This window comes from Pleurodeles waltl, chromosome 6 (genome assembly GCF_031143425.1).
Source record: "Pleurodeles waltl isolate 20211129_DDA chromosome 6, aPleWal1.hap1.20221129, whole genome shotgun sequence".
NCBI classification, from domain to species: domain Eukaryota; kingdom Metazoa; phylum Chordata; class Amphibia; order Caudata; family Salamandridae; genus Pleurodeles; species Pleurodeles waltl.
Genome location: NC_090445.1, coordinates 720,957,982 through 720,985,524, shown reverse-complemented (window position 1 = coordinate 720,985,524; position 27,543 = coordinate 720,957,982). Strand labels below are relative to the sequence as shown.

At 46.3% G+C, this 27,543-nt stretch overlaps 1 protein-coding gene across 2 annotated transcripts in view; it reads left to right on the top strand.

Annotated features, from left to right (window-relative positions):
- The window catches only part of INPP5F (inositol polyphosphate-5-phosphatase F), an 855,919-nt gene that overhangs the window by 486,797 nt on the left and 341,579 nt on the right, over positions 1-27,543 (top strand). For both annotated transcript variants that reach the window (XM_069239234.1, XM_069239233.1), the window contains exon 7: positions 19,505-19,561. In XM_069239234.1, the coding sequence (XP_069095335.1) occupies positions 19,505-19,561 (57 nt within the window). The remainder of the gene's footprint in view (positions 1-19,504; positions 19,562-27,543) is intronic.

The following is a 27,543-nucleotide window of genomic DNA, read 5'->3' as shown; positions in this document are numbered from 1 at the left end:
CATTTGCATCCCAACTGGACACCTACCCAACATCACAGAAGAGGAGGTGCCAGTGACATCCAGCTCCCCTCCCCCCACACCCTAAAGAGGCCCACAGTTATGACAGCAGCTCTGCACGCCTGGATCAGGATGACCAACCTGGCCCATCAGGGACCTCTGGACAGTCGGTTTCCCTGCCACAGTCCCAGCCTAACACAGTGACTCCCCCCTCAGAAAACACCAGCACAGCACCCACCCAGCAGGCCCATGCCACTGTCCCCAGGACACGTCAGTCAGCAGTATGTCCACCACTACAAGGACCCCAGGCAACCCCACAAACACAGGACGATCAGGGACCTGGGGTCAATGGGCACACGGTTCAGTGGACAGAGGCACAGGGCAACAGGGAAGCTGGGAGGACTGCTGTGCGACAGGGGTAGGACAGGCCAAGGGAACCGACCATCCAGGCACTCCCAAACATCATGGGAGCATACCACCATTCCCAGGAGACCATGGGCCAGATACTGGCCAAGATACAGGAGACCCAGCAGCTGCAGCAGGTGACGGTATCTGGGGAACAGGGAGGACCTAACAAAAATATACACCATCCTGGTTGCCATTGCAGGGGTGCTGGCTGACATGAGCAAGACCATGAGGGAGGCAGTGGCACAGCAAAGGGTGTCTGACACTAGCCAAACCGAGGAACAGCCTTCCACCTCCTCCGGCGCTAGTGGACAGGAGGCCCTACCACAGGACCAGCAGGCCACCAGCACCCCACCTCTGCAGAAGGAGAACCACCCCGCAAACGGTCGCTGCGATCCAGGCAGAAGCAAGAGAGCATTGCCAAGACCTCCGCCAGGAAATAAGACTCTCCTGATTGTCAACCTTCTGTCCCACTCTGTCACCTTGTCCACCTTGAACTGCCTTTGCTCCACTTCCTATGCCCCCTTGGACAATGCACCTGTGATACCAATAGACTGGACTCTACTGGACATTCCTCCACCATCACCCCAGCCCCCGGCACATATCCCCATACTTATTGGCACAAAAATAAACACTCTTGAAAAAAATACCATACTGAAGTCAGTGTAATGAATCAAAAAATGTATGAGTACAACATTATCGAAGCATTGCAACGTATATGTTCAGTGAAATATACTACAGAATGGCCTTTGGTGGGCAGCAGTACATATAGCAGGAGCCAGAATGGGGCACACAGATCTGAAAATAGTGAATCCAAAGGGTACAGTCAGTGTCTATGGACAGATGGTAAGAGGCTGCCATGTACAATGTCCAGAAGATTACTGAAATGTAAAGTTGAGTTACAGTCTCTTACCTGTGTGTCACTGGAAGTACTGCTGTATAATGTTTGTTCTGTTGTCCACATCTTCTTCATCTGCCTCCTCTTCCTCACTGTCCACAGGGTCCACCGCTGCCACAAGACCATCTCCAGGCTCATCCTCCTGCAGAAAAGGCACCTGACGTCTCAAGGCCAGGTTGTGCAACATACAGCATGCCACGATGATCTGGCACATCTTCTTGGGTGAGTAGTACAGGGATCCACCTGTCAGATGAAGGCACCGGAACCTGGCCTTCAGGAGGCCGAAGGTTCTCTCAATAATCCTCCTTGTACGTCCATGTGCCTCATTGTAACGTTCCTCTGCCCTTGACCTGGAATTCCTCACTGGGGTCAGTACCCATGAGAGGTTGGGGTAACCAGAGTCACCTGTAAATATAGAGGGACAACTGTTAGACACACACTAACCCTTAGGGACCAACCCATACCCAGGCACCTACTTATACTGTGTGGGGACCTTGGGCTCACCTATTAGCCACACCCGGTGCCTCTGGAGTTGGCCCATCACATAAGGGATGCTGCTATTCCTCAAGAAATAAGCGTCATGCACCAAGCCAGGATATTTGGCATTCACATGGGAGATGTAATGGTCTGCCAAACAACCATCTGCACATTCATCGCGTGATAGCTTTTTCTATTCCTGTAAACCTGTTCATTCCTCTGGGGGAGAGGGGACAAATGCCACATGTGTACCATCAATGGCACCAATGATGTTGGGGATATGTCCCAGGGCATAGAAGTCAGCTTTCACTGTGGCCAAATCATCCACCTGGGGGAACACGATGTAGCTGCGCATGTGCTTTAGCAGGGCAAGCAACACTCTGGACAACACGTTGGAGAACATTGGCTGAGACATTCCTGATGCCATGGCCACTGTAGTTTGAAAGGAACCACTTGCCAGGAAATTCAGCACTGACAGAACCTGCACTAGAGGGGGTATTCCTGTGGGCTGGCAGATAGCTGACATCAGGTCTGGCTCCAATTGGGCACACAGTTCTTGGATTGTGGCACGATCAAATCTGTATGTGATGACAATGTGTCTGTCCTCTATTGCCGACAGGTCCACCAGGGGTCTGTACACTGGAGGATGCCGCAATCTTATCATCTGCCTCAGCGGTTGTAGCCTATACAGGGAGTGCAGAATTATTAGGCAAATGAGTATTTTGACCACATCATCCTCTTTATGCATGTTGTCTTACTCCAAGCTGTATAGGCTCGAAAGCCTACTACCAATTAAGCATATTAGGTGATGTGCATCTCTGTAATGAGAAGGGGTGTGGTCTAATGACATCAACACCCTATATCAGGTGTGCATAATTATTAGGCAACTTCCTTTCCTTTGGCAAAATGGGTCAAAAGAAGGACTTGACAGGCTCAGAAAAGTCAAAAATAGTGAGATATCTTGCAGAGGGATGCAGCACTCTTAAAATTGCAAAGCTTCTGAAGCGTGATCATCGAACAATCAAGCGTTTCATTCAAAATAGTCAACAGGGTCGCAAGAAGCGTGTGGAAAAACCAAGGCGCAAAATAACTGCCCATGAACTGAGAAAAGTCAAGCGTGCAGCTGCCACGATGCCACTTGCCACCAGTTTGCCCATATTTCAGAGCTGCAACATCACTGGAGTGCCCAAAAGCACAAGGTGTGCAATACTCAGAGACATGGCCAAGGTAAGAAAGGCTGAAAGACGACCACCACTGAACAAGACACACAAGCTGAAACGTCAAGACTGGGCCAAGAAATATCTCAAGACTGATTTTTCTAAGGTTTTATGGACTGATGAAATGAGAGTGAGTCTTGATGGGCCAGATGGATGGGCCCGTGGCTGGATTGGTAAAGGGCAGAGAGCTCCAGTCCGACTCAGACGCCAGCAAGGTGGAGGTGGAGTACTGGTTTGGGCTGGTATCATCAAAGATGAGCTTGTGGGGCCTTTTCGGGTTGAGGATGGAGTCAAGCTCAACTCCCAGTCCTACTGCCAGTTCCTGGAAGACACCTTCTTCAAGCAGTGGTACAGGAAGAAGTCTGCATCCTTCAAGAAAAACATGATTTTCATGCAGGACAATGCTCCATCACACGCGTCCAAGTACTCCACAGCGTGGCTGGCAAGAAAGGGTATAAAAGAAGGAAATCTAATGACATGGCCTCCTTGTTCACTTGATCTGAACCCCATTGAGAACCTGTGGTCCATCATCAAATGTGAGATTTACAAGGAGGGAAAACAGTACACCTCTCTGAACAGTGTCTGGGAGGCTGTGGTTGCTGCTGCACGCAATGTTGATGGTGAACAGATCAAAACACTGACAGAATCCATGGATGGCAGGCTTTTGAGTGTCCTTGCAAAGAAAGGTGGCTATATTGGTCACTGATTTTTTTTTTGTTTTGTTTTTGAATGTCAGAAATGTATATTTGTGAATGTTGAGATGTTATATTGGTTTCACTGGTAATAATAAATAATTGAAATGGGTATATATATTTTTTTGTTAAGTTGCCTAATAAATATGCACAGTAATAGTCACCTGCACACACAGATATCCCCCTAACATAGCTAAAACTAAAAACAAACTAAAAACGACTTCCAAAAATATTCAGCTTTGATATTAATGAGTTTTTTGGGTTCATTGAGAACATGGTTGTTGTTCAATAATAAAATTAATCCTCAAAAATACAACTTGCCTAATAATTCTGCACTCCCTGTAGAGAAGAATGGTGAGCAGAAGGTTATATTTCCACATATAATGCACAACTGTTGCTGAATTTAGGTCAAAGAAGCAATATGTGAAGTCGAGAGTCAGTTGAAGGGCCAATGTCTAATGTGACGCAGTTAGGTGCCATGCCATGTGCCCCCCTGAAATGGTGGCTGCCTGACCTGTGAGGAGGGACAAGTGGAAATGAGTTAAATGAGCTGGCATTGTGCTCCGTCGCGGTAGGCGGTTGATGACAGCCGCGCAACTTCGCATTGGTTATCATTGGGCCCTATGGGTTCCAGGAGCCAATGGCGATGTACGCCGGCGGTGACAGTATGCACCAGCGCAGACGTCACCCCCATTTTCTAACTATTCACTCACTTGCTACCTGACCCTCAACAGGAGAGGACCTACACAGCAATTGCTGCTGTGACCTGAGTCTGGAAGCGACAATGGCTAGAGTGTCTGGGGAAAGGGCCCCTGCCTTCACTGCAGAGGAGTTGGAGAAAATGGTGGATGGGGTCCTACCCCAGTACACATTACTCTATGGTCCTCCAGACAAACAGGTGAGTACACTGTGAGCATGATGTGTGGACAATGCATGTTTGGAGTGGTGTGGCTGTAAGCCACATGTTGGGGGGTGCTGAGGCGTCCTGGCCTGAGTGCTGCATGAGAGGTGGTCAGTGTATGTGTGTCATGGCATGGGTGGGAACTGGTGGGCAATGAGTATGCCGGTCCAGACGGGGGAGTAATTTCCTTTTCTGCTGTCTTCTCCCTCTAGGTCAGCGCCCATCAGAAAAAGGGTATTTGGCGTGCCATCGCCAAGGAGGTGCAGACCCTGGGGGTCTATCACAGGCGGAGCACTCACTGCCGCAAGAGGTGGGATGACCTGCGCCGCTGGACCAAGAAAACGCAGAGGCCCAGCTGGGGCTGGCCTCCCAACGTGGAAGGGGTGCCCGTCGCACCATGACCCCCCTGATGTTCCGCTTCCTGACGGTGGCCTATCCGGGGTTGGATGGGTGCTTGAGGGCATCACAGCAGCCACAAGGGGGTGAGTACAGATTCTGAATCTTGACTTTGCGCGCTTTAGGAGCTAGCTGGGTGGGGGATGTGGGCTGTGGATGCCCCTAAGCCAGGGCGATCATGGCAGGGTAGGTCCCTTGTGTGCAGGCTCTGAAGCACTCCTGTGGGTGTCAGGTGTGCAGATTCTGGCGTTAGGCATTGTACCCCATGGGCTGGTGACTACCTTAGTGACTGGTTGGGTATGGCCTAGTGCATAGGGTAGCTCCCTCTGTGTTGTGTACGGTAACGGTGGTGGTGTTGCTGGCATTGACCAAGTGTATCCTCTGTCTCTCCCCACCCTTTTTATGTTTTGTCACCCTGCCCTTGTGTGCATTAGCATCATCTGGTGGAGGAGCAGAGGCACCCGCGACGGAGGGAGCTGCATCCCACATGGCCCTGGAGGCCCAATCCACCGAGGCTGAAGGCACCAGTGGGACGGAGGGCGAGAGGAGCACCACGTCGGGAACAGGAGGGGAGACCAGTTACAGTGACTCCTCCTCTGATGGAAGCTCCCTGGCGTGGCGGACACCTCTATGCCCACCCCAACAACAGGTACAGCCGTCACCCCCCCCCCTACCAGCACTGCCCTCCCAGCAGCCTCTCAGCGTGTTTCCCGTGCCTGCTCACCCAGGAGGGTGGCATCTGCTTCGCCCCAGGCACCTCAGGCCCTGCCCCAGTCAGCCCTGCTGCCCTGAGTGAGGAGGCTATTGACCTCCTGAGATCCCTCACTGTTTGGCAGTCAACCATTCTGAATGCCATCCAGGGTGTCGAGAGGCATTTGAAACAAACAAATGCATACCTGGAGGGCATTCATTCTGGCGTGGCGGCCCAACAGAGAGCATTTCAGGTTTTGGCCTCAGCACTGATGGCAGCCATTGTCCCTGTGTCCAGCCTACCCCCTCCAACTTCCACTACCCAGACCCAATCCCCTCTACCTCAGCCTATCCCAAGCACACCTTCAGACCAGCATGCACCCAAATCACCACACAAAAGTGGCTCAGGCAAACATAGGCACCACACTTCATCTCACAAGCACTCACACAAGCACCATACCCATGCAAACACACCAACATCTACTGCCTCCACTGTGTCCCCCTCCTCGTCGTCCACCTCCCTCCCAGTAGCGTCTCCTCTCACACCTGCATGCACTACATCTTCATCCACTACCTCCATCACCAGCACGCCCATCACAATACACCCCTCACGAGCAGTACCCACCCCCACAACCATGCACACGTCCCCTGTGTCCTCTCCCAGTGTGTCTGTGACCCCTCCTCCCAAAGTACACAATCGCAAGCACCCACCCACCCAACAACCATCCTCTTCACAACAGCATCCAGCCCATGCACCTTCACCCAAACTCAGCCATCGTCCCGTCCCAGTGTGTCTTAAAACCCTGGAAACTTTGACCTCTTCACTGCGCCTCCACCTTCACCCCCACCCCACAACCCCATCTGTCCCCTTGGGCCAGGGTGTTAAGATCCCAGGCAAGCACCTCAGCCACCATGTCGGCGTCTGCTGTGGTACCTGCAAGTCTCAGGGGATCAAAAGGGTCACCCGTCAGGGCTGCCAGTGTGCCACCAACCTCTGCAAAGGACCAACCCATTCCCGCTCCTGCCAGGGTGACGAAGGGGCCAGCATGCAGCACGGCCAAGAAGCATGACCCATCCAGCAAGGCCTCCTCCAAAACTGCATCTGCCAGTGCCAAGGTCCCAGTAGCACCTGCCAAAGTGGGGAAGGGGAAGAAAACCCAAGGCAAGCCACTTCAGGCCTCGGAGCGTCCAGGTGAGTGACTGGTGCCCACCATCAGTTCCGACAGCCCCACCACCTGTACCGCGGAAAGCAACGCCACAGGCACCGCCATCTTGCCCCGCCACCTGCACCACCCCCTGCACCGCCACCTGAACCGCTGCTGCCACAATAATTGTCAGCAGCATCATCCCCAGTGGGCATCCGTCCGAAGCTGCAGGAGACGGTCTGGTGTCTCCCTCCACCACTACCAGCACCTGCATCATGTCCAGCACCAGCAGCATCTCCGCCGCAAGCACCGCCACCTGCACCGCCACATGCCCAGCCGGTGCCACTACATCTGTCAGCAGCAGCATCCCCAGTGGGCAGCCGTCCGGGGATGCAGGAGGTGTCCTGGACCCTCCACCCACCACTTGAAGCACCACCGCCAGCACCGGCACTACCAGCAGTTTGCAGCCTTAACCGCCGCAGGTAAGAATTTGGCTCTGCCTCCATGGAGTATCATGCTACCTGTGCCCAGCACATTTCGTGCCTCAGACACCCAGGTGAGGGAATGGGAACTGCCACTCCCCAGGTGCAGCATCACTGGGCACAAGGCCCCCTCCAGAACCAGTGGAGAAATGCATCCACTCACCCTATCCTTGGCAGGATGAAGCACACTGGGCACAAAGCCCCCTCCACAACCAGTGGAGAAATGCATCCACTCACCCCCTCCGTGGCAGGATGAAGCACATTGGGCACAAAGCCCCCTCCATAACCAGTGGAGAAATGCATCCACTCACCCTATCCTTGGCAGTTTGAAGCACACTGGGCACAAAGACCCCTCCAGAACCGGTGGACAAACACCCCATTATAGAGACTGTGGCTTTGCACTCCCCAGGACCAAGCAGTGGGCAAACCACTAACTTGAGGGACTGTGGCTTTCAAATCCGCAGGACATCGCTGTGGGCATGTAGCCCCCTCCAGGAGCAGTGGCGTAGTGCCATCTTCCGGCTGAGGTGCCCCCCTACTCCCCATCCCCCTGAGGTGCCTGTGTGTTTTCGACATGATGCCCCTGCTGTGTTCTCTACGTTTTGAGTCCGGAGTCAGGTGTGTGCTGCGCCCCTGATTTGTTTGCCGACAGGGCCATAAACATTTGCAACGGACAGTGTACGGCCTTCTGTGCATATTGTAAATATTTGTATATACTGTTTATTCCACACGTTAACTTTATCTGCATATTTCTAATATATCACTGATTGAACTCAATTCCTTTTGTCCTTGCGTTCTTCCAGAGGGTTAAGGGGTGTAAATGTAATGTTGATGCATGTGTTTGTGTGTATTGTGTTGTGGGTGAGGGTGTGGGAGGGGTGTTGCTTGTGTGTGTCACTATCTTTTTCCTCCCTCCCTCTCCTGTGTGCTAGGTGCAGTACTCACAGTGGTCGTCGCCTCGGCCGTCTTTTGTGTTCCTGGTGTATTAGCAGATACACCAGCAGGGGCAGGACTTGCAGCTCAGGCTCCATGCGTCCTGGTTCTTCGTTGAGTGTCGAAAGGTGAGTGGTTTCCCTTCAGAACACTGTTTCCACCGTGCTTTTGAGGGTGTTGGTACCGCCCCGGAAAAGTTGGCGGATTGGCAGGTTGTGATAAGGTGGGCGGTACATTGTCTTCCGCCAGTCTGTTGGCCGTGACCGCAGCGGTGTTGGTTGCTACCGCCGTGGCGGTCGGAGTGTTAAAGTGGCTGTCTATGATGGCAGTTTCTGCCGTGGTCGTGATCCTTTTTTTTTTTTCGCCGGCCTGTTGGCGGTATTACCGCCGCTTTAGCACTGACCGCCAGGGTTGTAATGAGGGCCTGTGTCTGTTAATTCATGACTTGTATGGAGAACATTCTTTATCTATAGTGATAAATCTTTTTATGCTATCATTGTTACTGATGTGTTTTTTCCTTTTTATTTCACCTTCACATGTGTATTATACAAATTGTGTTTTTTCCTTAGTTATATTTCTCCTGTATATGTCTATTATAGAAATTGCAGTAATGTTTTTGTGGTCCTACTATTGTGCACTGTTATTTGTGCTTGCTCTGTAAAATACTGTGATTCCCACTGGGCTTGTACACACAATATAAAACTCCAAAATAGATTAATTAAAGATGATACCTGTAAGGTTTCTCTAACCTGAGCTCTAGCTCTTCTTTTGGATCTTGTAATATTGGTTTAGCTCTTTTTTTCTCCAGCCAGAGTTTTTTTTATATATTTGAGACTTTCAGTTTTCACACTCAATCCCTGCCAAGTAGACGTTTAGTCATAACATGCCTTAATCTATTTGGAGTGATTAGGATTGAAGAAGAAAAGGAATGGTGGTGTTAAATATACTTATATACATTGAAAAGCTATCTTATATGTAAAATTGTATACCAAGATTTCATTGCATGTAATACCTATGGCTTTGTCTACAATTTGTAAATAAAATGAGATAAAAATGCAGTAGCTGAGGGGCGAGGCCTGCCAAGATGGCAAAGTGGATGTGATCCATGAGGCTCTGCTGCGCATCAGAGTAAAGTTATGAAAATGCTATCCACAGCACCCTGTTTCCATACTTCAGCACCAGAGGTTGCCCCAGGGAATAAGGCCAGTGCACCGTGAAGCTCTTTTTGCACCCTAAAAGTGAAGGATGATGGGGTATGCTGTCCATACTGGAGGAGACGAGGTAGCGGCATGACAGCCAACTGTGCATTGTGGCGCCGCAGCCCTCTGTGACACCCCCTCCACCCCATCGTGCATGAGCTGCCACCAACTGTGGGAGAGACTGGACTGCTGTCGGAGGGGGTGGGAGACTCTCTGCAGCCTCACAGAGCCAAGGTGCGTAGAGTGGTGCAGGACCTTGGGAGCCTGCGCCGGGGCCTGTGGGGATGGCAGTTACTGAGTGGAGGTGGAGGTCAGGGGCAGAGAGGGAATAGCACGGCTCTATTGTGGTCTCCTGGGCTCCTGTTTGAGGGCCAGAGCTCCCCCTATCAGCAAAGGGGGCCTAATGGAGGTAGCCGCCCCCAATCACATCAGTACGTGCCTAATGCCTGACTCGAAGATGTCATCACGATGAAACGGAGGGTGGGTGCCCTCCAGTTGTTTGGCCTTTCTGCTCCTCGCCACTATCTCGACCAGCTGTGGGCCCCAGTGAATCACGGCAAATACCTCAACCTGTTCACCTGCTCAGCAGGAGATCTCCCCACCTTGTGCTGCGTATTCGTCTGCAGTCTGACTTTAAGATGGCAGAGGAAGCAGGTGAAAAACACCCCAGAACCGATGACCTACTCTCCATCCCTGCCTCTAGCTTTTTGCACCGTCTGGCAACAATAACTGGGTTTCGCCTTAGCAGGGACTCACCTCTGAAAGTGGGAAAGGCACTTCAGCATGCTCTGGCACAGGGCAGACGAGTGGGGGCCTCTCACTGGGCAATTGGTCACCCAGACACTACAGCACACGTGGTGTGGAGTTGGGGGCCTGGAGTGTTCTGCCCCGCAGAGAGGATGTTGGGGAAGGTCTTGACCCTGATGCATCACCGCCTATTAAACATACAGAGAAGCAAATGAAACCCCCCACCCTGCCAAAAAGAAGCTGTTGCAGTGTTGTCCTCATCTGGGAAGTAACATTTGCACCTTGAAAAGTGACCTTCCATGTTCCCTGAAGCGCAATCCTGAACTCTCATGATCTCCCTGCCTCCATGAAAGATTGGAAGCGCACAACACGAGCATTGTCTGTGTCAGTCTTCGGCCTGCTAGTCTAGATCTGCTGATTGGTGCTACCATCTCTATGTCTTTGAAGAAACAATGACTCAATATGGTTTCCAGCTACTTTACTCCCACGGAGGTGCAGAGTTGTTCCCTGAGACGCCTGAGAATACAGCCATGTCCCTCACCAAAGAGGACCTACTCACATCCCTAAGGGATTTTTAAAAGGAGTTCCCTGTGGAGGTTAAATCAGACCTAGCCTTGTTCCTGGAAACTCTAAAGTCTGACCTTAACGTCAAGCTTGCCGCGTTGCAACAAGACATGGACTCAGTTGGAACCAGGGTGTTGGACCTAGAAGCCAAATTCCTCGAGCTGGAAAAATGTACTGGTCAGATGGAAGATCTAATGCAATCTTTATGAACGCAAGTCCAGGCAACCCTCCTGAAAAGCCAAGATCCGGAGAACAGGTTACGGTGCGACAGCATACGGATCTGTGATCTACAGGAAGGAATAGAAGCCCTAGACATAGTGGCCCTCGTTACAGGCCTTAAGCAGAACTAGGTGAGTCACTACTGAAGGTTAAATTGGACAAGGTATATTGTGTGGATCTACAATTGACTGGTGAAAGGAAACAACCATGGGATGAGCTGGTGAAACTTCTCTCCTTTAAGATCAAGGAGGCTGTCGTTAAGGCAGCACAAAAGGCAGAAATGGTTGCCTTCCAGGGGCCTACCTCTTTACTTTTTCAGGACTTAGCTTCTGCCACACTAGCCAGACTTCAACAATTCTGACCAATAACAGATAAATTGAGGCGGGAGCCCATTAAATATCATTGGACATATCCATTTGGCCTTGTCTTTGATTTTCGGAATAAACTCTGTCATGTGATGGATGTCTTGGAGGCCCTGACACTCTTGGACATTCCTGCCCCGGCAGGGCAGAGGTAGCCCAGAACCCTCACAATACAGCATTAGTGGCTCCCAAAACACAAACCTTTGGCTTTCCTATCACCACCACTCATGCCAACACAAGAAACGTTGACTCCCTTCTGCTGGACATTCCATTTCAAAAACCTTTGTCTTGAGATAAGCAATTTATGGAAGGTGGGCAGTAACAAATTTATTGCAAAGAGGTAACCTGGCACCTGCACAACAGTGAGGAAAGCCTCTCGGCAAGTGGTGCTTGCGGAGAGGGTATGAGACATCCGACGAGCTACACGTCTCTTTCCATGACACCTTTGCTTTTTCTTATGCTTTCTTGCCTTTGTTTGTTAATGTTTATTGATTATGCATTACCTTATCTGAATGTGCTTCATTAAAGATGCATTAGCGGTTATAGACCAAGTCGCCTGTAAGATGCAGAATCATCTACACTATGGGGGTCATTCAGACCTTGGCGGACGGCGGAGGCCGTCCGCCAAGGTACCGCCGACAAATGACCGCACCGTGGTCAAAAGACCGCGGCGGCCATTCAAACATTTCCGCTGGGCCGGCGGGCGCTCTCCAAAAGAGCGCCCGCCGGCCCAGCGGAAATGCCCCTGCAACGAGGACGCCGGCTCAGAATTGAGCCGGCGTAGTTGCAGGGGTGCGACGGGTGCAGTTGCACCCGTCGCGTATTTCAGTGTCTGCAAAGCAGACACTGAAATACTTTGTGGGGCCCCCAGGGGCCCCGCGGCACCCCCTACCGCCATCCTGTTCATGGCGGGTTTCCCGCCATGAACAGGATGGCGGTAGGGGGTGTCTGAATCCCCATGGCGGCGGAGCGCGCTCCGCCGCCATGGAGGATTCAATGGGGCAGCGGTAAACCAGCGGGAGACCGCCGGTTTACCATTTCTGACCGCAGCTGAACCGCCGCGGTCATAATGCCCTTGGGAGCACCGCCAGCCTGTTGGCGGTGCTCCCGTGGTCGGTGACCCTGGCGGTCACCGGCCGCCAGGGTCAGAATGACCCCCTATATCTTGTACCTGGGACCAGTTTTCCCATTAGTTTTCCCTCTGGGGTTCTGGTTTTTGGGTGCTGGATATATGGAGGACAGGTTTTACTGGTGACAAGGGAGGGTGGAGGGGGGAGGCACTGACTACAACGGACTCCAGAGTGGGAGGGACGGGGGAATTACGCAAGTTAGGTTAAACAGATGGGAGGATCCATTGAGTGAATACCTTGGGTATGACACGAAGAGCCATGTTGTATCACCTAAGTCATGCTAATTACCACACTTAAATGGATTGGTAAAGGTCTGAACTCCCCAGCTAAGCGTCACAAACTATGGAAATATTTACTTGATCACTGCTATGAGGTAGTGGTGCTACTTGTGGCACACCTTAAACGTGATGAAGATCACAGATTGAAACATAAAACATATCCAGTGTTGTGCAAATCCTCTGCCTCCACGAAACACAATTGTGTTCCACTCGTTGCTGAAATTCCAGCCCAAGGAGTATAAAACAGACAAGGATGGAAGGATTATAATGGTGTGGTACATCTCAGGGGTAGATTAACCGGCTTTACCTCTATCTACGCAGCCAACTCTAATCAAGCTCTATTTGTACATTCCCTCTTTTCTTTGCTTGAAGATATTGCGAAAGGCGAAATCTTTTTGATGGGGAATTTTAACCTCAAATGGCACTCTGCCATTGATACCACCCACCCCCGTAGATCAACCACAGAGAGCTTTCCCAAATCATTGAAACAAGCAATACACACTTTAGGGCTCTTAGAGGCCTGGAGAAAAATCCACCTTGATTCCGGTGACCATACGTTTTTCTTGCAACGTACCTATTCCAGATTGGATTATATTTTTGTTAGCCAATCTCTAATCCAGGATTTGCCAGCTGCGACAATTCACCCCATTTTAATTTCTGATCATGCTCTGGGGTTGACCACGCTATACTGGGGGGTAGATGGGGCACCATGGTACCGTTGTTGTTTCTTTCCTAGTTCCCTCGTCAGAGACCACCTCTTTCGAGACTGACTCAGGAAAGCCATTTGGGAGTATTTTCAAATAAACAACCCTATGAATACTGTTCCTGGTATTAACTGGGACGCGTTCAAGGTGGTCCCTAGAGGGAAATGTGTCTCCTTGACTTCAGCACTCAATAGACAGAGGGCGAAGGACCTTCTGGCTCTCGAAACAGAACTGCATGTACTAGAACAGGCACACAAGGAGCACCTAACGCTAACCCTACAAGGAAAGTCACAGCCTTGCGAGGGAAACTTGACGCCATTTACACCAACAGGGTGGAAATTACTCTTTTGTGACTTAAACGCATGCCCTCTGAACAGGGTAAGAAAGTCGAACCACATCTAGGGAGGCATCTCAGGGTCAAATGAGAGGAGTATATTGGGGATAATAGGTGACCATCAGGTGACCCTACCAGTTCATACACAGCGAAAGGACAAATATTCAGCAACTTTTACAGGACGCATTATACAGCTGAACATACAAAGGCTTATACCGAGATTGACTATTTAGATGACGTAGATCTACCACAGGTGACGCATACCCATAACAAGATATTGGGTGAACCTATTAGTGAAGAGAAAGTCCAATTAGCGATAGCAGGCTTGAAATTCTATAAATTACCGAGGCCTGATGGCTTAACAGCCCAGTTTTATAAAACCTTCAGTTCTGACCTGGTCCCCCAACTGACATCCCTGTTTAATCTCATACCTGAGTCAGGAGCTTTTACTCCTTCCATGAGTGAGAACTGATTTTCAGTTTTCCCAAAGCCAGGGAAAGAGCCTTTCTTCAGCAACTTGTACAGACCCATCGTGCTGCTAAATGTAGATGCTAAACTTTACTCAGAGATCCTGGTCGCTAGACTGGATGACATGATGCCAGATTTGATTCACCAAGATCAAGTCGCCTTTATAGAGGGAAGAGAGACACATGATAATTTGAGGAGAGTGCTTCATTATTGGACAAGGCCACTTGCAAAAAAAAACACAATACAGTTAAGCCTCAATGCCGAGAAGGTATTTCGTCAGGTAGACTGGCCATTTCTATTGCACACTTTTAAATGCTATGACTTCTGCAACTGATTCATAGCAATGATCTGACACCCCGTCTAGGGTATGGGTGAAATGCATGGGTTCAAGTCTCTTCCTGCTGTAGCAGGGGACACAACAAGGTTACCCTTTATCCCCACCTTTATTTGCTCTCAGAATCGAACCCCTAGCGGCTCTAGTAATGTCTACACCCAGTATCAAGGGTATCCCGTTTGGCTCCTTAGAACATAAGATTTCTGTATTTGCTCATGATGTGCTCCTAACACTTAACACCTCCTGCCCTCAATGGTAGTGCTCCAGGAAGAATTATGCCACTTTGAAGAAGTGGCCGGATTCAGAATTAACTTGACTAAATCAGTTGTCCTGAATCTAACACTGCCTGCGGTGGAAATGGAGACCTTGGCGGCCACAACACCTTTCCTTCGGGCAAAAAAGGTTATCATCTACCTTGGCATTAAAATTACCAGGTTAGCTGACCTCAATCGGGTCAACTTCCCACAACTCTACTACAATTGAAGGCAGACCTCAAATGATGGGCTCCTATGTATTTTTCCTGCCTTGGGTGGATACATGCCACAAAGATGTCAGTCCTACCCAGGATTCTGTACCTTTTCCAAAGCTTCCCCACAGAATTAGACTGGGAATTCTTATCTACTTTGCATACCCTAATTACATGCTTTATCTGTCAGAATCGCAAGACCTGCTTACCCTTTAAGCTGCTTCCGCTTTCAGAAGATTCTGGCAGACTGGCCCTTACAGACTTCAAACTCTATTGTAAAGCATCACAATTATGACCTACTTCGGAAGGGCCACTCCGTGAATCAGATAAGCACTGGTTACATATGGACAGGACAACAGTGGGGAGAGTCATTTAGGATGTGGTATGGAAGTCAAAGGCAGATCACCCACACAACGCATATCTCAGCACCCCACCAAAACGACCCTTAAAGTTTGGGATGAGGTGATAAAGGCAGCAGGGTGGACTACTTTCCCTTCTCCTTATACGCAGCTACACTATAATCCGGCAGTTCCTCCCGCTCTTTCAGGTGGTCCCTTTGATTCCCGGAGGGTGGTGGGTGCCTTACACTATCTGATCTCTTCCATAATTCGAATATCCTGACTTTCGAACATTGTGAAAGGGACTTCAACCTTCCGGGCACAGACCTTTACCATTCTACACAAAGGAGACGCTGAGCACTGCACCCCAAAGTCAGATTAGCCGCCACACAAAATTTTACTCCCATCAAGCAATTTGTTAGATGAGCAGGAGCCACTAAGGGAAACATCTCCTTTTTATATTCCTTATTGCTCTCCACACTCACTGCCTCAACGCCGCAACATGTCACATTCTTGGAACATATACTTGGGGTAAACATCTCTGAAGTTAAATAAAGCAGATTATGGAGAGAAATTCCGAATTGTAATCATTTGATAGGTCTGAGAGAAGCACACTACAAAATCCTTTTTGACTGGTATTTATATCCTACTAAGCTGAAAAAAATCTTTCCCAACACTACCGATCTGTGGTGAAGGGGGTGCAAACTACTGGTGAACTTTTGCCGCATCTAGTGATACTGTCCGACAGTCCATCCTTTTAGGACTGAGATACTTGCCCAAATTAAAGACATTAGAATATCCAATTCAAGATACAGTGGGATTTGCACTTTTGTCCATATGGGATGACACCCTTGAAACGAAAAAACTTGTAGTGATAGAGACGGTAAATGTTTATGTCTGGGTGCAGCCAAAATGTATTTAACCGCGACTTGGAAGAGAAAAGAGGTCCCAGCAGTAACACAATGGCACGCCCTCTTATGGCAAGCTCTCTCAATGGAGAGAAGGACAGATATATTCTTAGATGACTTCAATAATTTTTACTTTGCTTGGGGTCCTTTGGTGTCTTACCTATCCAGAGGTCTGCCTCTGACTGCGTGCCCAATAGCACTAGGGTGCTTCATCTCTTCCAATTTAAAAAACTGGGACATGCCCTCCCTCCCCGAAGTACTCTACTGCTTCCTATGGACGCAGAAACTAAAAGCTTTATTAGTACCTACCACATAATTCGAGCAGACTGTATGTCATCCAGGTACCCTGGTTTCTTCTGAAAGTTTGCTCTTTGCTCTTTGTTATTGTTTAGTGAGTCTGAACTGACAACATTTCCAATGCGTACTTGTACGCCTTGAAAGGAGCTCCCTTAATATGATACAAACTGCGTTCTACATTGGCATGTACGTGATGTGATGGGGAGAGCTACACGATGCCTATTGCTGTTATTTGTTGTCTTTACAAAAATCAATAAAAACACGTTTTGACAAATAATGCAGTAGTTGCCACCATACTGTCAACTTTTTGTTGGAGAGGGTGGACCTTTAACTCTCCCTTGGCCAGTCTTACATTGTATTCCAGGGACCCATTGCAATATATTGGGAGAGCACCTTCAGAACCAATGTCTTTGTTAATTTATGTGAAAATTGTGCCACACAGTTCCATTATTTGGCACAGAACCTTATCCAAGGAAGTTGGGCTCATTCACTTTGTGGGGTTTAGGGTGGTTCTTTTTTTCACCACAACACCTTCAAACTTCACTGATCATTACTTGAGCTCCTGCATCCATGGTCATTCACTCACCTACTATATCCATTCACAGGCAAAATTAAACTATCCTACTTATGCATCTTGTCTCATGTCGTTTAATTATAAATATTTTTCACTGCGCTCATTTTAATGCCATGATCAGATTAGTATTGTTACATAGGTCCAGATTATCTCCTGTCCAGGATGATTTTTTAGGTGTTGCCGTTTCATTTTTCTTTGTTTTTTCAGGTCTTACTTAAAAATGACGTTCTGAATTCCACAAAAATATTTTACTACTTCACCACAATTCATTAATATTATACTACTTTCGGTTGTTTGTCCACTTGTTTGCAGTAGTAATTAGTGATGTTTATTATGGCTGTTTTCGGTTTCTTTTGTATTTGTCTCTGTTAATTGTATTTAATTGACTACTGCTCAGTCATTATGTTGTAATAACTATAAATAGTGGTTTCCTTTTTCTGAGCTTCAGCATTGTGTGTTGCAGTTTTCATATCTTCTGTTCTGCCTACTGATAGGCTTGTTCTTCTGCAACAACCCAATTTCTGTTTTCCTCCAGTAAACTCTCGTTCCACAAGTTGATCAGAAAAGTGTATGCCTTATTGTTTATATTATCTTGAAATCTGCTGGTTCTGCCTGTTAAATCAAACCGGTGTCCGTATTTCTAACGGCCAAGATTCAGTTTGACCTTATGTTAAAAATGTGCCCTGATTTAGCCCAAAGAAATAGAATGTAGTGCCAGCTGAATACATTCTGTATTTTGGTTTGCTGCTGAATTCCACCGGTCTTTGCTGGCTATAATATTTTCTGGTATGTGTTGCTTAAACATCTTATTGTGCTCCCAAACATGTAGAAATGATATGTGTGCATAACTGTTCCTTCTCTCCTTGCCACTTTATTAACATAGCCTCAGTGAATTCATCTGCCCTGTCATCAATTGTTGAGAGACTATTCACATAATGTGCCCAGGCTCACTTTCTACCAGGCTGTTCAGTAAACAGGTTGGTAGAAGAGGTAGCAAAACTGGTTCTCGTGGTGTTCTTGCATTTGAACATATGTATATACTATTTTTAGGTTGAGCATAGTAGCGCGCAAGTGCTGCTTTTCCGACGTGTTGGTATGTATCTGGGTTTTTAACCACTCCCACTGCACGCCCATCACTACCACTTGTTCGTGGGCTTGCCCTTCAAATATACTTTGTTAGTTGGTAAATGCTCTGCGTTTGTCCCTCTTTAGGGTGGTTTGGTTACCGCCTTGGACATCACCCCTGTTACATGTCTAATTGCACTTTTGCTGATACGTTTGACTGCTAGGGAACTTCTTTTTCCTTTTGTGTGTTTCTTTAATGCTGATGCTCAAGGCAGCCATGGTGCTGTGAATCGGCTTGCTTATGTGAAACTGTATTACTTTCGTTTTCAATTTATGTGGCAAGAAAAGTCCAGTTAGGCGTTTACAATGTTAATAGCTCTAACTGAAACAAATGCCAGACCAATTGCATTGCAAATGCTTGTTTAATTTTAAACACATTTTACATAATTTGAGTCGTTTCAAAGAGCATTGATAATGCGGACACAGTGTTTTGAAAATCTGAATGATTTGACTGCTGAAATGTCCATTTCATGTCCCTGGTTGTATACATTCTGAAGATCATACCAGTATAATTCCTGATGTTCATGGAAAGTAATTGTCTCCCTTTTGTAAATAACTTTATGGTTTACAAACATAAGACTTCATCATTGTCCAAGTAGAGCATACCTATTGTTTTATTGTTTGTTTATTGTGATTGTTCAAGCAATAAAACATAGTATGAAGACAAAATTATAAGTGGGTCTATGTGGTTAGTTTTTGCTACACACATTTGCCAACTATATGGTTGGTGAATGCTGCTTACAATATTGAAAAAAAACACTGTGAAAGAATGCATACTGTACTCCTTAAACTGGTTCTTAATTTAAGCATTTCAGTCACTGCCATCTTGAATTAAAGCCAGTTAAATTTATGTCTACAATCATCCAAACATAACTTTGAGGCCACAGGAATTGTGAAAAGGTATGCATAGATAATCTATGTGTCACTACAGTATAATAAATAGTGTTAATAATTTCACATTTCAAGGCAGTTTTTCAACCAATTTTACTGAAGGTAAGTAACTTGTTCATTTTGCATTGTTGTCATTCAAAACCAATTTTGAAAGATAGAGAGTACCAGAATTACCACAAGGGTAATTGTTCTCAACATAAAAAAATCAATCATCGAGTCTTCTAAAGGAACATCAAATGGAAAAAAGAATGCTGCTCATACTTGCAATTTTTGTTTGCACTGGCTTGTATTTAACTGGTTATGTTTACATTCAATACCATTTTATTTCATCAGGTTGACGACAGGTTTTTTTGGAACAAACACATGATTCAAGATGTCATCAATTTGAACGTAAGTTTTGTATCTGGTTTCTCTAAAGGTTTATGCAAAATAAATGATGGAAGAAATGCCTGCTCTCCTAAGATTCCAGACAATGTTGAATGCATAATACTGTTGACGCAAACATGCTTCAAAACTGGCTGCATGTTGGGAGCTGAAAGTATACATTACTTCTGTGCGCTCTGGAAATCCCTGCCAGATGCCACCATGCCTGTTCCAGCATTAACATGAGTTCGAAATGTATGCTGTTTGGAAAGCATTGGCAAAAATGCACAAAAACAGAAGTAATGCATAAATAATAATCGCTGTAGTAATCCACTTCTTAGAACCGGTTTCCTTGTACATTTTCTTTAACCTAGATTACCATGGTTGTGTTTGGATATTCAGTCATAACAAGACTAGACAATATATGTTGAGTAAAGGCCTCGCCCTATATTCTAGTTCAGCAAAATAGGCAAAGTAAATAATAGTAAGGCAGCTGTAGCAAGGGTTGTATATTAGGTTTATGACACACAGGAACACTAAGACTGGATTGCAGAGAGCAGAAATCATCAGCTCAGCTCAGAGGAGGTAATGAGATGAGTACGAACACACTCAGCAACCCTTTGCACTGATCTATGAGCCCCTCTGAAGGATAATCCTGACAGGACAAGGCAGTCAATGGAACAACATGGTAAATTGAGACTCTATTAGTAATGACATACTAAATATGGATTACTGAATATTAATCCCAAAATATTTTGTTCTGAAAAGATGTGACGCTTACCTGTCAAAATTATGTCGCTGTCAGTCAGTGCTGTTCATCAAACAGAACTAGCATCCTCGATGCACATTTACACATCACTATTCTGCCACAAGCCTCTGTCTGAGGTGTCCCAATCGCTTGTTCCACCCATGTAACTATTTGTAACAGGTTTTATAACCAGAGTCATATTGGAGGCCTGGTTACTCCTGTTCTGACACCAACAGTAGAAATTCTGGGCATATGGATGGATAACTATCTCCATTTTGGTAGGCAGATCAATATGGTGACAGCCACGAGCTTTGGTCTTAGATGTCTCAGGAAGTTTCTTTGGTCTCTGCCTGATAAGACCAAGAAAATTGTCATCCATGCTGTAATCCTATTGTGTTTGGATTATGGAAATGTTTTATGGAGAGTAAATAAAGCCCTCATTCAACATCCACAGATCATCCACAACACGGAAACTAGAATACTGGGATATTTACCAAGTGCACAAAGTTTTCTGTCCAATTCAGGGATCTCCATTGGCTCCCAGTAGACAAATATATCCCGTTTACAACTCTCTGCTTTGTTTACATAGCCTTGATGGGCCTTGGGCCTGCCCATCACTGCCTGATTTCACTATATTGTTTTGGCAGAAGCTTTTGTTCCTCCCAGTGCCCCCTGGGCCAGCTCTTGAGCTGCAAGTGGGCCAGGGCTAGTGGACGCTATTTTAAGTACCTATCCAAAAATGTGGAACTCCCTTCCTCCCCATTTGCAGTCCTCCCCTATGGAAATTGGATTTCATATACATCTTAAAACTTGGCTTCTATAAAATTTGTCCTTTGATTGTGGCGACAAAGGCCTGTGTCTTTGGTTTGTTCTAGCTCCGGGAATCCGTGGGTGGTTAGCTATGTGCCCTGTAAATCCCATAAACAGAGGTGGAAGCTGGTGGTGTGTGTACATTTTCACTGATTGTCCACTGTTTAGCTTTTAGAATCAAAAGCATCTATGATTGTTTCAGTATTTTGTCAGATACCTTTTTGTTTAAAATATCATTATATGTGGTGGAATTATATCTTTCCATGGTTTTATGTACAGTAAAATCCATAAAATGTACGTATCTGGGTATATGTGGGATACTGTGACATTTGTTATAGAGTAATCACTTAAAAAAAATTCTATTGATTTTCTTTTTTAAATTTCTAACTAAATTGAAAGTTAAAACTAGCTTGAAGATAATTTGGGTTATTCAAATCTCCTTTCCTTGATACATTTTAGAAGATAAGAAAGAAGGAAATCGGAAAAATTGATTTCTGCCACTTTAAGGCAGACAGGTTGCTCGGGAGTGTCCCACAGTGCATTATACTCAATAGATCTGTGGAACAAGAACAGTGATTTTCAATTTCAAATGAATTTTTGGAGCAGCTCTTTTGTTTTGCTCAGTCCCATTTGATCTAATAGCTTTTCAGGTGTTTCTGATGGGGGCATGATATATAGGAATTGTTTGTGAACTGCTTTTACAGACACTAAGTTGGTTTTTGTAAATAAATGTCCACTCTGCTGTGGCAAAAAGTAAGATCATGTTGATAATGTTCACTGTTTGACTTTTTTGCTTAGGCAGTGTCATCCCCAATCTTTTTGCCTCCAGCCTCCTATTTTTTCTGACCTGTTGCTGTTTGCTTTTGAACTCTGAGCACGTTACCGCTACTAACCAGTGCTAAAGTGCATATGCTCTCTGTGTAAGTTGTATGGTTGATTGGTTTATCCATGATTGGCATATTTGAGTTACTAAGTAAGTCCCTGGTACAGTGCACTAGAGGTGCCCAGGGCCTGTAAGTCAAATGCTACTAGTGGGCCTGCAGCACTGGTTGTGCCACCCACATAAGTAGTCCTGTAATCATGTCTCAGGCCTGCCACTGCAGTGTCTGTGTATGCAGTTTTTAACTGTAAATTCGACTTGGCAAGCGTACCCACTTGCCAGGCCTAACCCTTCTCTTTTCTTACATGTAAGGCACCCCTAAGGTAGGCCCTAGGAAGCCCCAAAGGCAGGGTGCAGTGTATGGTTACGGTAGGACATACAGTAATGTACTTTATATGTCCTGACAGTGAAATATTGCTAAATTCGTTTTTTACTGTTGCAAGGCCTGTCACTCTCATAGGTTAACATGCGGACTACCTTTAAATATTATTAAAGTGGAGATTCCATTTGGGAGCCGATAGACATGTGGAGTTTGGGATCTCTGAGCTCACAATTTAAAAATACATCTTTTAATAAAGTTGATTTTAAGATTGTGTGTTTGAAAATGCCACTTTTAGAAAGTGAGCATTTTCTTGCTTAAACCATTTCTGTGACTCTGTCTGTTAGTGGATTCCTTGTCTGGGTCAGTTTGACAGTTGGGCTGGTTGCACATCTCACTAGACAGTGACACAAAGGGAGCTGGGGTGTAGTATGTATCCCCAATTATAAGTGTGCTCTGTTATCTGAAACAGGACTCATTCAAGCAAAAAATAAATAAATAAATAAACAAACGAAAAACACCAAACAGGATGGATTCCTCCTGCCCCTCAAACCTTAATGGACTCAGTTCACACACCAAGCATTCATTCCCTGATGCAGCAACAATGTCATGGGTCTCAGCATTGAATTGCCTGTCAGTGTGGCATCTTTGCCATCTTCCCTTGGTGGCAAGGGCTTTGAAATTGAAGCAGAGTTGTCGTGGCTTAGGAGAAGACAAACAAATCCTCTCTTAGATTAGATGTTCTCGTTCTATATAAGGGTGTCCAACCTAGAGCTAGTAGCCCTGGATCCATGCCAGTGTTTGAGGAAACCCTTTAATTATGGACAGGTGAGGGATCACTGGGTGTTAGGAATTTTGTGGATCGCAGCAAATTCCTGTAGTTTGTGTGACAGAAATGCAAGAAAAATAGAGTTTTTATTCAGCATTTCAGCTTTGCAGGGTATTCTGGGTAAGAAAACTTTGGGGAATCCACACCAGTCACACCTCTATGGACTCCCCCGGATGTCTAGTTTCCAGAAATGTTTGGGTTTAGTATGTTTCCCTATATAGCCGCCGAACCCAGGACCAAAAACACAGGTGTCTGCCTTACAAAACCAGTTTGTTTTGTGATAGATAATTTTGATGTCTCCACAATACAATTTGGGCAGTGGAATTCGGGGCTGAACTAAATTGGGGAGCTCCCAAGAGAACACCCTCTCTGTGCTTGCCCCCCGCATTCACCTGCTCGCTGGATTGGGCTAACCCACTATTGCCCTGTTGCACAGACTGTGCTTGCGAAGGGACAACAGGACTGCTCTCATCACCTCCCTCACAATTTACTGGAAGGAGTTATCCAATGGGACTCCTCCAACTGAAAAATCACTCCCAGAGTCTACACCATTGTCCTATCCCCTAGATGCTGTCTCAGTATCTGCTGTCTCAGTCTCTGATCCTATGTCAGAGCTGTCCTCTATAACCAGAGTGACGTCAGCAGCAGTCATCCATCAAGATGCTATCTCTGCTATTGGCTAAACTGTTGCTCTAAAACACTAGCCTGCTTAGACAGTCCCAAAATTGCTGGTGTGTGTGTGTGATACGTGCAACAGCAGAGGCCACCTTACCTGCTCTACTTCCCTCAATCAGCATGTTCTTTCAAGACACTCAAACACCTTGTCACATACCATTCGTCAGTCTTTAGCACCTCCTGCGCCCAGTCCAATAATTATTGTTGGTGCTCCCACTCCCATGTCCTCCACCTCGGATTCCCTCATTACCACCCAGCAAACGTGCTTTTCATCTCTCCATAGCCACCCCCCACCCCGCACATACATTTCATTTGTATTATAGCGCAGGTAGTCGCTGACTTTACTAATGTACTCAGCTATTTACATAAAATACAGATTTGCTCTTTGCAGTAGTCATATAAACCTTCTGCGCTTCTTTATGGCACTAAAACTGCCACTAGACAAAAGTCTGTTCCTTTTGTAGCAGAAACATAATCACAAGACTTACTTGACTTCTTTATTGCTGCCTAAAAGCTACAGTTAAAATGCGTCATTTGAAGTATGTGCACTGCTTCGAAGACGCAAGCTGCAACTGCAAGGCAACTGGTGACATATATATATATATATATATATCTATATATCACTTTTATATGTGGGTCTGGTTTTCCTGGGGGCCGATTGCAGCCCCCAGGGAAACCACACATGCACTGACAAAAGTGATATATATATATATATATATCTATATATATATATATAGATATATATATATAGATATATATATATATAGATATATCTATCTACATGGATAGACATATCTATCTACATGGATTTATATATATATATATATATATATATATATATGTAGATCTGTATTTTTTTTGGGTAGTTGTAGGGTTTCCTTGGGGGCCAAAATGGCCCCCAGGGAAACCCTACAAATACAAAAAAATAAATTGCCCCCGCAGTGGTTCGCCCTGCCTACGGACGACCCCCTGTCAATTTTGTTATATATATATTTTTTAATTACATTGAAATTTAAAAATATGGCCCCACAGGGGGTCGCCCTGCCTACAGGCGACCCCCTGTCAATTTTGTTATTTAAAAAAAATAAAATTAGCCCCTGGGTTGGCGCAATTGCGCCCCCCCAGGGGGCCCGACATTGAAATTTAAAAGTATGGCCCCAAGTGAAATCCCTGGTGTCTAGTGCGTTTTCTGGCCCTCGGCCAGGAAACGCGTTCAGAAAGGCCTTGTATGAAAGGGGAGAGTCTCCCCTTTCATACGAGGCCTTCCCGAACGTGGGAAAGGCTGTTTGTGGCCGTTTTCCCCATCGGAGCAGGAAGCGGCCCTCCGATGGGGAAAACAACACTGTGATGTCAGCGCACCTCGTGGCACGCTGACGTCACAAAGGGGCGGGTGGGGGGCAGGGGGAGACACGGAAGCTCTTCCGTGTCTCCCAGGGCTTGAAAAAAAACAAAAAAAAAACTTCGAACTCCCTCCCTGGTGTCGGCCACTAGTCGTGACCTGCACCAGGGAGGTAGTGCGGGCATCGGCCAGTGGCCGACGCCCGCATTAAAGGGATTAAGGAGCAGGCTGCATCATTCAGCAAGCAATCAAGGACATAGACACCAGTTAATAAATATAGGAGCAAAAACAGCCTTTAACACTAGCTCAAAAGCCTCAGCATAACACTTAACATTGACGACCTAACTCTTCTGCATAATCAAATGCTAAAGTGGGAGCTATACAAACTCCTTCTGATGTAACAAAACATCTGAAAAGATAATTGTGAACTCAGCATTGTTGTGAATAGTTAAGCATTATGATGACTGAAGTGTCTCAACCCATTGTAAATCCATCTGATGCAATTAAATGGATGAAGACAGAGGGGGTTATTACAACTTTGGAGGAGGTGTTAATCCGTCCCAAAAGTGACGGTAAAGTGACCGATATACCACCAGCCGTATTACGAGTCCATTATATCCTATGGAACTCGTAATACGGCTGGTGGTATATCCGTCACTTTACCGTCACTTTTGGGACGGATTAACACCTCCTCCAAAGTTGTAATAACCCCCAGAGTAATTAAAAATTATGGTCAACATCAATGTAGCTTGGTTAGTCCATAAGTTACAACTTTAGCTTCCTCACACACAAAAGTGAAGGACATTCCAGTGAATCAGTGCTATTAGTACAGAGTATGGACATCCATCCTCTATATGCTTTTTTAAAAGTGGCAGTGCAGTAGCAGCACTCATCTAACGACAATGCAACCATTTGCCTATACACACATTGACAACTGGCACCTGAAGTTTAGTTCTTACCAAAATGCTGATATAGATATATACACAACCTCTCAAGTACTCCAAAATATTTTGATCCTAATAATTTACTTACGTATCCTTACTACCCCTGCATGGGTGTAGGCCATCAACCAGGACTCTCCAGCCCTCTCATTCCTGGGTTTTTCTTTCAATCTGACTTCAGGTGTAACCCATTTCAAGGCCTAGTGCCAGGTGTTTCCTTCGCCTTCTCTTTCACTTTTCCCTTGAGGATTCCAGGTCAGGGTTTGATGCTGGCGTACTGAGGGTGTGATGTATCTCGCCCCAGCCACTTTTCATGATTTCTTCATGAGCAGGGAATCCAAAAGTAGCACCGTAGGTTATTGTTGCTAATGGTGTTTTGGCAGCAGATGTAAAGGATTTTCCTCAGACAGTTGTTGATGAAGGTCTGGACCTTGTTGGTGGTGGTCACTGTTGTCCTCTAAGTTTCTGCTCCATACACAAAGACCGATTTTACTTTGGTGTTAAAAAGCCTGATCTTGGTGTGCAGCATTAAGGGGGTTATTACAACTTTGGAGGAGGTGTTAATCCGTCCCAAAAGTGACGGTAAAGTGACGGATATACCACCAGCTGTATTACGAGTTCCATAGGATATAATGGACTCGTAATACGACTGGTGGTATATCCGTCACTTTACCGTCACTTTTGGGACGGATTAACACCTCCTCCAAAGTTGTAATAACCCCCTAAGTCTTTGAAGCTCCAGATCTTCTTAAGATGAATAAAATCAGCCTTTAGTTTGCCCATTCTTGTCTTGACGTCAGCGTCTCTCTTGCCCTGCTTGTCTATGACACTGCCCAGGTAGGTGAACACGTCAAACTCTTCCAGTGCACTACCTGTAAGAGTGACTGCATTTGTACTGGCCCTGTAAGCTTTCATGATCTTGGCTTTTCCTCTAGGGATGTTGAGGCCAAGTTGTGCTGATATGACTGCCATGCTGTCTTCTCTTCCATCTACAAATTGGTATCAGAACGTAGGGCCAGGTTCCCTACAAAGTCCAGGTGACTGGGCAGCGCCCAGTGTGTCCGCTGGATCCCATTTCTTCTCCTTATTGTTGTTTTTATGATCCAGCTATGGCCAGCAGGAAGAGAAAAAGGTGAGAGCAAACAACCCTGGCCGACTCCAGTCCTTACTTGGAAGTCTTTCGTGAGTTGGCCTCCATGGACTATCTTGGAGGTTATTCAATCGTAGGAGTTCTTGATGATTCTTACAAGTTTATCTGGCACACTGTAGTGGGGGAAGAGTTTCAAAGGGTCTCTCTGTCCACCCTATAAAATGCCTTCTCATAGTTGATGCAGGTGACATACAGGGTTCATATAACTCTGTTGAATTTTTCTTGTGGTTGATAGAAGAGTTATACCTCTATAGTTAGTGCAAATACTCGGGCCACCTTTCTTGGGGATCTTGATGAGATATTTCTCCTTCCGGTCTG